Raw genomic sequence first — 10,530 nt, forward strand, 5'->3', positions numbered from 1 at the left:
CGGGAAACTATGGACCTCCTGCTCAACAGCCCCCAGACAGCTACGGACCTCCTTCTGCAGGAAACGGCGGTCCTTACTGATACGCTTAACTATCGCGTGCCAACAGCCAAAAAAATATTATTATATTATATATAATTATGAATATACTTGACGGTAAATTTTCACTGATCTCCAGTAAAACACTGACTGATTTTCAGTAAACTATTTTGTAATTTTAAAGTCGGTGAAAATTTTACTATACTATAGAGTTTAAAACTATTTTTTTATAAAAAAATAAAATTGTTTTTTAAAAAATATGTGATTTGAAATACATATTTATTATCTTCACAGCTCCCAACTTTAAACTTTTAACAAATTTATTAATTAATTGTTGAGATTTAAATAGACGTGTGCACTGAGTAGAATTAATGTATGTAATATATATTATTACACTGTGAAAATTTTCTATTAATTTTTACTTTACATTAATATTAAAATGCCCCTCAGTAAAAACAAAATTTTATTTTATCGCACCAGTCATCAGTCACCCGTCCAACTACTGACCATATTCAAAGTTGCTTAACTCCAACGAAAACTGTGGGACATTTTTAAATTTAATTTATACCATAGTAATTTAGAAATTAATACGCGGGACCAAGAAATACATTATTTAATCAACTATGATAATATAGTAAAAATAATTGGCAATACTAGTATAATTTTTGCTTACTTAATAAAATTATCCAATATTTATTAAATCTAACTCGTAAAATGAAATCGAAATTTTTCACAGTGTGTTAAACTAATCAACGTGAGCCCTTCTGCGCCCGCTAATCAGAGGCTTAATAAAGGGAGCTAGGAAGGGATACGATAGGAAGATTATACTGCCGATCCAGTAAACACTCGAGTAAATCTTAAGATACCGAGTGTAGGACAGCAAGTGGAAGGGAATAAACGCATAACCCATAAATATTAGGGTGTAAAGTTTCAAAATAATCCAGATGAGTACTCCACCGAGAGGATGGTTTGCCGTTGTTTGGATTGATTGATTCTTCTTCAACGCGGAAGCAATCTGAAATATTAATTGAAAATTTATGAGGATGTAAATGGTAATTGGACAGCTGTTGGAATTAAAAAAAAACTTACGTCTCTTTCGAAGTACATGATTATAAATTCGTTGAAGAAAGTAACGTAATAACCAGAGTGGAAGCCGTGCCAAATGGCAAGAAATACTAGAGTTAAAAACTGACTAGCGAAACGAGATCCCATAAATTTCAAGCGCTTGTAGACGTACTCGCCGCACCACTCGTTAGTGTTCATATTAAATGATTGGATGTAGTGACTAAATTCAGTTGCGTTTTCAAATCTTTTTAAATCCACGTTTTTGCAACCGTCCCACTTTGTTGACCCATTCTCGTCTTTACCATTGTAAGAAATTCCGAATGTCATACAGACCTTCAAACATTCCAATATTATTTTTAAAATTCTTGCTTAAGGATCAGAGATAGGACAAAATTAGAGGAGACTTTTTTTTTTTTTTTTTTTTTTTTTTTTTTTTTTTTTTTTAAGGAAATTTAATATTCTATAAAAAAGGTTTCTTGTGATTTTTTTATATCTTCAATATTTTAGCCAAAATAATTAATTTAAACTTTTAAAAACTAGGGATAAATTTTATGAATTAAAATTAATTTTTAATAAAAAAATAATTAATAAATTAAATAAAATAATATTTACCCCTTCACTTAAAAGCCAGCAGCAGATATATTTATATAGATTAACTCGTCCCCATAAGCCGAGCAATAAAAGTCTGCTGATGTAATTATGAGTGTCGAGTTTGTTCATCATGTAATGATCGGAGATAATATAAGTTCCTAGTTGATAGAAAAACAAATAGAGGAATCCCTGCATAGTTCTTTTAAATCCAGCCTCAATATGATCTGAGCCGCCGCCAGATTCCTGAAATTTTTACAATAAAAAATAAAATAAAAACATACTAAAGTTGTAATTATAATTATAAATAACTAATTACCATGTTACGTAAATATTAACGCACTGAAACGTTATGCAATGAAATAATCACGGTTATAATAGAGATTTTTCCATTGATTTCGTACATTAGAGCACTTTTTAGCTTTCGTTATTATATTAAATAATACTCGTTATTATGAATTGTTTTTTTATAGCCAGGCAAGTAGCAATAAACTTCCCAGAAATTTATTTCGAGTACAAAAGATATTATTGTTAAGAAAATAATATTATTTTATACTTACTTTAATAAACACTCCGCTGACGTAATTTTGATACCGCTTCACTGTGAACTGGGGACCCACGAGAAAGGATCCCGGAAGGTATACAAAAGCAGCGATTTCAAGGAAGCTCGGAAGCTCTTTTAGACATTCTTTTTTTTGGTACGCCGACAGCTTTGACTCATCCTGGCGTCCATCGCATAAGTTGAACGCGATCCCAATCAGTCTTAATGTCAACACGCAATGCGGCATTGTCCATTTTATGTCATAGTCGTCTGTTGTTGTTATCCAGTACCCTGAAAGTCATTAAATCATTGCTAGTTAGTGTAATTTTATCTTCGTTTATTAAATTACTTTATATGTTTTGTTTTGATAAATATTGCGCCACTTTGTCATCAAGAATCGTTTATTTTTATCAAATGCAATTATGATACTAAAATTAATTTTTTTTTTTTTTTTTTTTTTTTTTTTTAAATTGAATTAGAACTAAAAAAATTTTTTTTTAATTTCACTCACCGTAGGACAAGTAGCCCATGTTGAAAACAAACGTTAAGATAATTGACAACGTTGATCCTCCGAATATCAGCAAAATCAGGTACGTAGCGCTCAAAGCTAGAGCTGAATGTCCAACATTCCATCCTAATAATATTTATTAATAAATTAAATAATTAATCAACACATTATTTTTTCTTTATCAAAGCCCGGCTTCTCTATATAGTCAATTAGATTATCTTTTATTACATTATTTCATGCTCCACATATTTATATACGGTAACTTAGTTTTAATAACAGAAAAATTAATTAGAAAATTTTTTCACTTGCATAAAAATTTTTTTTAGGTTTTAAAATAAATTTTTATAATTAATTAATTATTATTATGTAACATTAGAGTAATTACCAAAGTTCCATGCTCCCAAAAAAGTGCCGCATGATATAAAAAACAAATGCTGCAATTCCGGTGATTTGTTAATGAAAAACCTACGATGTATATAAGCAAATGGAAAACCTAAAAAAAAAAAGTAATTAATTGTAAAAATATAAATTTTTATTTTTGTAAATAATAAAAATATTTACCTAAAAATATTGACACGAGAAGCCGTATTGCAGGCACAGTACAACCTAGAGTATTTGCCAGAGTTCCGAACAACCCGGAGTAATCTTGATTATTACCGGACATTTTTATTAAAATGTTTATTATTGTCACTGTTATTAAATACTACTACGAGTCTGAGTACAAAGAGTAAAAAAGTAGTGACGTGGAGAAGGTTTGTGTCTAGATTATGTTCAGAGCCGTAAAAAATAGCACATCGTCTTAACTTATCGAACACTCTTCTGACGATAACATTTAACGTTTAAAAATAGTGGCTAGTATGTCATCTGACATTATTCGACTTTTCTATTTCAATGTCACGATTAACAACTTTATTTGACGTTGAATAATATGAAAACTCATGGAACATGATATTATTGGAATTCTTATGATAACAATTATTGTTGGAGCAATTATTGAGACTAAAACACGACCCACAATCACAATGATGTCGGAAAATCAAGTTCAATATATCCCTGATAGCCAGCGCTTTCTCAGTAAGTGTTGACTTCTAGCAGTTACGGTTAATTTATACATCAAGTTGGCGGTAATTCTTCTCTCAACAACAGTTGTAAGCAAATTGACGGAAATCTACGGCCACAACTTGAATACAAGTTAACAATCAAACTTGTAGTTAAATTTCTTTTCAACTTTACTACAATTTGAAGGAAATACTTGTACAGAAAATTTTGACGTCTATTTGCAGAGTAAGTTATAGGTAACTAATAGATAATCGGTCGCTTTGCCAACTCTTTCCGTCAAGTTTGCTTCAAATTGCGGACGTAGATTGACAGTAAGTTATAGATAAGGTGGCTATTAGCATATATGCTGATATTGTGGCGCTGCGGTTGTTTTCTTCCTTACCGACTGTTTTAAATAAAACAATAATAACAAAAATTCTTTATTGAACTGAAGTTAACTGACAGTTGTCAAATTTTTTTATTTTTATATATTTTTTACTATTATTTTGTTGTAAAAATATAAAAATTAATACAGCAGGTATTTAATAATTTTAACAAATAAATTACGACAAAAAAAAAAAAAATGACATGGAGAAATTAAAAAAAAATTTTAATTGCAATTTTTTTTTAAAATGTCATTATAAAATTGTAAAAAAATTTGTCAGTAAACTTGAGTGTTATTTATTGTTTTTAAACAATACAATAATTAAAATATCTTTAAACTTAACTTTAGAAAAAAACATAAATTATAAAAGAAGTATACTTAACTCTCTTATCACAGACTTAAGTCTACTTATATTAAATCGTACAAAAATATATGACATGCTTTTTAATGAATAAAAAATGGTAAGTTTGATTAATTAGCCTTGACAAGACAAACTTCAGTCTTGACCCCAAGCTCCATTAAATTTTTAATCCACAATTTTTGTTTAACCGATAGCGAGTCTCCGGGCCCTTTGACTTCAACAACCCTGCATTTCTTCTTCCCAGAGTTCCAAACAATTAAATCAGGAAACCCGGCGCTCCACTGGGAGTAATTTTTCGCCATCATTTTGGTAATTCCAACTACCGCTTTGACTCCTAGACACGTGACAATATCTTTGAAATCCTGGCCATCTTCTACTAAATTATTGCTCATGAGTGAGAAATATTCCCGGTAAGTGATAAAATTTTCATACATAATTTCGCTGAGACTATCAACGTCCAGCTGTTCGTAGTAGCTGAATTTTTTATCAATAGCTTCGCGGCGGTTGAGGTAGAACTGGGAGCCGAACAAATCAAGCGGAGCAGTCTGGTAGGGACAGACAAAAGCTCCGGGGATAGAAATTCCATAAATCTCGTCCCATAGCAGAGCAGCGAAGATAGTAACAGGTAACTTTCCCTCGCAGTGAACGGCGCAGTTGTAACCATCAGTCTTGTAGTGTTTCATCGCGACCATTTCGACGCTCATTAATTCAGTTGAAGCTTCATTCTTGACCCGCCAGACGCTTTTAGTCCCGGTGGTGAACTCAGAGTCCATCCTGATGCCAAAGACTGTAACTTCCTGTGGCACGACAACAAACTCTTCCTCGCGGTCTTTGATCAGCTGTTTCATCAGTTCCTTGCTCTGCGAACTAATCCCGGCCTTGCGAGCGACTAACTTCCTAGCTCTGTCCAGCATCTCGGCGACGTCCACTGGAGATAGCCGCTCCTCGGTCAGTGCCTTCTTGGTCAGAGCAACGCTGGCTTCTAGATCCTTGTTATGGCTCATTTCGATCATCGCAAGCTCACCGTACCAGCGGCCGATTTTTCCCTGGATGATATTCTTGTTTGCAATAAGAGCTTTTAGGAATTTAGTCGCCGTGGCAATGCCTTCGACTTTCTCCTTCTTAAACGCGTCGACGCTAGACCAGACGACCTTGCCCCAGACGTAAGTCGCGTCGAAGCGCCTCACGTGCGAAGGCACGTCCAGTTTTGTCTGGGATTTAAAAGCCGGCTCGAGTTTATTGAACGCCAGCTGACCTAAATCGCGGATTAAGTCCCAATTCTTCTTTACTATAGCGTCAGTGATTTTTATAAGCGTGGTTTTAGCCTCCACGTACTCCATCAAGCACTGGCGGTTGCGGAAAATAGGGAAGCGCTCTTCCGGCAGGTCAGGGTAGACTCTTTGCTCGTAAAATACTTCGTTGAGGATCCGGAAGACGTCTGTTAGAGACTTGTCTGAAGCCTGGATAGGGTACAAGAGAGTTAACAAGCGCTTTATCAAACTCCAGGTTTGAACTGACACGCGGACGCAAGAGCCCACTGTCTCCTCAATTACTTTTTTTAACGCTGCGCTAGGGGCTTTCATTCCCGCGAACATGGACTTTTTTTTTCCGTCGATTTTTAGAAGCTCGAGGATCATTTTTGGCTTTCTAGTGGTGTGAGGGACTTTCATACGCTTGCAAATGCTTTTTAGTTCGTCTACTAATAGGAGATCTAGCACTACTGACATCTGGTCGGTTTCATAATCTGAAAAAAAAATTAATTCACAATTTTTTTTAGACTTTTAATTTGTAAAATTATTTATTTATTTATTATCTATATTATTAAAAGAATGAAAAAAATTTTGTTGCTAGAAAAAAAATAAAAACTTACCACAATCAAAAATCCCCTTATCAACAAGCTCCTGAAAGCTCGCACTGGTAAAATTCACCTCAATCATCCCAGAAATTTTCTTAACTCTATACCAGCTCTCTTTCCACTTGAGCAACCTGGCCAGCAGAATTTTTGCATCATCGCTGAGACCCATCATCAGTCTGAGGACATTAAGCTCCTCTACGGTAAAGTAAGCGCAATTGATCGGCATCGACAGAGTGTTGTAAAAAGCCGAGAACAATTGCTGAACGTGTTTGTTCTCCGAGGGCTTCAAACGCTTCACTTCCTCGCACATGGACATCACCACGGAGCCAAACTCAATGTCAAAATGCTTCTCGTGGTAAATCTTCTCAAGATCAAAATCCATTGGTGCATACGGCTGAGTCAAGTTGATCGAATCATTTTCAGAGTCCTCGGAGTCTAGCCGGAGTTTTTTTTGGACCTGGCTCAGTGATAAATTTGACGGGCGCTTATTGTCCATTTTTGAAGGACTGTCTGTTTTTTTGGGTGTTACTTTTATCTGAAACTAATTAATATTAAAGTAAGTCAACGTTTTTGATTTTTTCCTAAATAATAACTAAAAAATTTTTTTTTTAAATTGCACTTATAATTTTTCAAGTTTTTTATAAAAGAAAAAAATTTTTTTTTTTTAATTTTTATAAAAAAAAAAATTCTACACATAAAAAAAAATAATTTTTTTTTGACAAGTTTAAAAATAAACAATGATGAATAATTAAATAAAATATTAAAGACTTACTTTGTTGGTTGATTTAGGGGTTAAATGTCCGTGTTTACGTTTCATCTCACGTTTAATCGACCCTGACGAACCGGTTACTCGGAAAAATTCAGACAATTCGGTTTGACGCATTTTTCAACACTTAATTGCGTCTTAGTATTGGTATTATCAGATTACGAGTGTGGCTAATTGCACTTACCCGTGCTGGCACGGAACAGCATGGCCAGAACGTGCTCTTTTCTTACCCCCACTTAGTAGGACACTCTCATCTGACTACATTGAAAGCGGTACAAAGTGGGGGTAAAAAAATCGCACGATCTGGCCACACTGGCACGGAGTACGGGGAAAATGGTCATTTTACCCGATTTCGGCGCATGCGCACGGGTAAATTACCAAATGCTCTGAAATCTGACCAACCCGTGCTCCCGTGCTTTCGCCGAAATCGGGTAAAATGACCATTTTCCCTGTGCTCCGTGCCAGCACGGGTAAGTGCAAATAGCCACACTCCTGTCAATTTTAAAACTTTTTTTAGCAAATTAATTACAATAAAAAAAATGCTTCTAAAAAATTTCACTTGTAATTTTTATTAATTTTTACATGTGAAACTTTTTAATTATTTTTTTTTTTTTTTTTTTTTTTTATAATTTAATTGCTGTAAAATTCTAAAAAAAATTTTTAATATCTGTCAACTTCAGTTTTATTAATTTCAATAGTTTTTATATTTAAAAAGTTAGTTTAAAAATTACTAATAATTAATTAGTAATTAAAATACTGTTTATTTACTTGCCGAATGATGTAAAACAGATGAATGCGACGTGGATATGTTTTGTAATAAAAGAGGACCAAAACAAGATGGCGGCTTGGAAGGTATCACGCCGACTGTTGGTAAGAAACTTTAACATTTTGATGGTAACGGCCATTTTGAGATTTTCTGCTACGATTACACTTCACAATTGTCATCAGTTACTTCACGATTCCCGCGTTTTCAAGACGTTCAATTTATGAACAATTGAAATTTAATTATTGACACAGCACAGAAATGTTTAAAAAAAGCAGAATTCTTATAAAACATTTCAATTGTTTCAGAAATTTTAATAATGACGCTTTTGTCATTGGAACTAAGCCCGAAGTCGACTCGCGAACTTATCAGGTAACTTTTAAATTTATTTTTAATTAATTAAGGCGAATAAAAAATATATTATTCAATATTTTCACTGTTTTAATAATTAAATTGAAAGTTGCAAGAGATCTGGTACTTTTTGTATCAAACTCTACAACGTGTCCGTTATCAAGAATCGCAGTATCTTATCTAAAAATTGACCTGCTGGCTGATTACATAAATTAACTCTACAAATATTAGACCATTCACAAATTTACATCTATAATAATAATAATAATAATAATAATAATAATAATAATAATAATAATAAAAATCTCTAAATAATATAGATACTAAATTAATAAATTATTAATTCCAACCAGGAAAATTATCATGAGATGAAATCACTTGTAGAAAAATTAAAATCAACTGTCCAAACAATAACTGAAGAAGCTGGAGGTTCTAAATCGGGAAAGAGACATGTCAGCAAAGGAAAATTACTCCCTCGAGAGCGAATAAATACTCTGCTGGATACAGAGTCTCCGTTTTTGGAATTCTCCCAGCTGGCAGGTTACCAGATGTATGAAGATCCCGTTCCAGCTGGAGGAATCATTACGGGGATTGGTCGTGTCGCTGGGTACTGACTAAAATATATATTTTTGAATCAAAACTTTTAATTAATTTAATGGATAATTATCAAAAAAATTCTAGGCAAAAATGTCTGATAATAGCTAACGACGCAACGGTGAAAGGCGGGACTTACTTCCCGATTACTGTAAAAAAACATCTAAGAGCTCAAGAGATAGCCAGAGAGAACCGTCTGCCGTGCATTTACCTGGTAGATAGCGGGGGTGCGAATCTGCCTCACCAGTCGGAGATTTTTCCTGACAAGAATCATTTCGGGAGGATTTTTTACAACCAAGCGAACATGAGCGCTGAGGGAATCCCCCAGATTGCGGTGGTCATGGGAAGTTGCACTGCTGGAGGCGCGTATGTACCTGCGATGGCTGATGAGAATATAATTGTCGGTAACCAGGGGACTATTTTCCTGGCTGGACCTCCGCTGGTTAGAGCTTCTACGGGTGAAGTTGTCACTGCTGAAGAGCTGGGTGGTGCTGAGCTTCATTGTCAGTAAGTCTCAATGAGTATAATATCTTTAAAAATGTCAATAAAATTAAAATTTTTATTATTTTAATTTTTTTTTCCAGCACTTCTGGAGTCACAGATCACTTTGCTGTTAATGACACACATGCACTGTACCTAGCAAAAAAAATAGTCTCAAATTTAAATCTCCAGTCGCCGCTGGACGTCAATATAAATGATATTGACAGTCCTAAGCACAACGTCGATGAAATTTACGGAATCGTTGGAGCTAATTTAAAAAAACCCTTCGATGTAAAAGAAGTAATCGCAAGAATCGTCGACAGTTCGCGGTTCAGCGAGTTCAAGCAACAGTACGGCGAGACTTTAGTCACGGGGTTCGCTTACATCTACGGCTACCCTGTTGGAATCGTCGCGAATAATGGAGTCCTATTCTCAGAGAGCGCTTTGAAGGGAGCCCACTTTGTCCAGCTCTGCTCCCAGAGGAAAATTCCTCTCGTTTTCCTGCAAAACATCACTGGCTTTATGGTAGGAAAGGATGCCGAAGCCGGTGGAATCGCTAAAAATGGAGCCAAGATGGTTACCGCTGTGTCTTGCGCTAGAGTTCCGAAGATAACTGTTATTATCGGCGGCTCGTACGGGGCAGGAAATTACGGTAATTTATTTTTATTTATTTATTTGACGCCAATCGGCATTATAATTAATTAATTATAAATTTTTTAAATCGTTTTAATTTTTTTTTTAATCTTTAATTCAATGGGTCTTTAGGAATGTGCGGAAGAGCTTACTCTCCGAGGTTCATGTACTCTTGGCCTAACGCTAAGATTTCGGTAATGGGAGGAGAACAAGCTGCGGGGGTGCTTGTTCAAATTGCTAAAGAACAGCGGCTAAGGGAAAATAAGCCTTGGAGTCAAGAAGAGGAGGATAAGTTGAGGAGTACTATTACTGGAAAGTTTGACGCTGAAGGAAGTCCTTATTATTCTTCTGCAAGGTATTTTTAATATTATTTGCTATACAAAAAAATTTTATTTCATATTTTACTCAATGTTAATTTTTATCAACAGATTATGGGACGACGGCGTTATAGATCCAGTCGATACAAGAACAGTGATCGCAATGAGCTTAGCTGCTTGTGTCAACGCTCCAATTCCTAAAACAAACTTCGGGATCTTCAGGATGTGAGGGTAAGTCAATAAATTTTA

The 10,530-nt window shown here is 34.5% G+C and overlaps 3 protein-coding genes across 6 annotated transcripts in view; 1 reads left to right on the forward strand and 2 right to left on the reverse strand.

The window, feature by feature from the left end:
- Nucleotides 1-298: 298 nt before the first annotated feature.
- Nucleotides 299-3,999, reverse strand: Nes (lysophosphatidylcholine acyltransferase 3 protein nessy). Its single transcript, XM_074251340.1, has 7 exons — nt 3,300-3,999; nt 3,124-3,231; nt 2,742-2,864; nt 2,250-2,521; nt 1,714-1,935; nt 1,126-1,434; nt 299-1,051 (listed from the first exon to the last, which is right to left on the reverse strand). Exons 1-7 carry the CDS (start codon nt 3,400-3,402, stop codon nt 782-784), a joined length of 1,407 nt encoding a protein of 468 aa, XP_074107441.1. The 5' UTR covers nt 3,403-3,999; the 3' UTR covers nt 299-781.
- Nucleotides 4,000-4,433: 434 nt separating this feature from the next.
- On the reverse strand, nt 4,434-7,650 carry LOC141532870 (fanconi-associated nuclease 1). Its single transcript, XM_074251450.1, has 3 exons — nt 7,150-7,650; nt 6,393-6,918; nt 4,434-6,266 (listed from the first exon to the last, which is right to left on the reverse strand). Exons 1-3 carry the CDS (start codon nt 7,258-7,260, stop codon nt 4,633-4,635), a joined length of 2,271 nt encoding a protein of 756 aa, XP_074107551.1. The 5' UTR covers nt 7,261-7,650; the 3' UTR covers nt 4,434-4,632.
- Nucleotides 7,651-7,920: 270 nt separating this feature from the next.
- Mccc2 (methylcrotonyl-CoA carboxylase subunit 2) overlaps nt 7,921-10,530 on the forward strand; it is a 50,090-nt gene continuing 47,480 nt past the window's right edge. For 2 of the 4 annotated variants that reach the window (XM_074251446.1, XM_074251445.1), the window contains exons 1-6: nt 7,921-8,278; nt 8,611-8,864; nt 8,939-9,358; nt 9,436-9,983; nt 10,097-10,319; nt 10,393-10,512. In XM_074251446.1, the coding sequence (XP_074107547.1) occupies nt 8,168-8,278; nt 8,611-8,864; nt 8,939-9,358; nt 9,436-9,983; nt 10,097-10,319; nt 10,393-10,510 (1,674 nt within the window). In that variant the 5' untranslated portion in view covers nt 7,921-8,167 and the 3' untranslated portion in view covers nt 10,511-10,512. Of the gene's footprint in view, nt 8,279-8,610; nt 8,865-8,938; nt 9,359-9,435; nt 9,984-10,096; nt 10,320-10,392; nt 10,513-10,530 lie in introns of those variants that run through there. The other 2 variants (XM_074251447.1, XM_074251440.1) reach the window with 2 other exon arrangements.

The sequence above is a fragment of the Cotesia typhae genome, unplaced genomic scaffold, assembly GCF_013202065.1.
Source record: "Cotesia typhae breed Kobodo isofemale line unplaced genomic scaffold, CoteBio_Ctyphae contig_69, whole genome shotgun sequence".
Taxonomy (NCBI): Eukaryota; Metazoa; Arthropoda; class Insecta; order Hymenoptera; family Braconidae; genus Cotesia; species Cotesia typhae.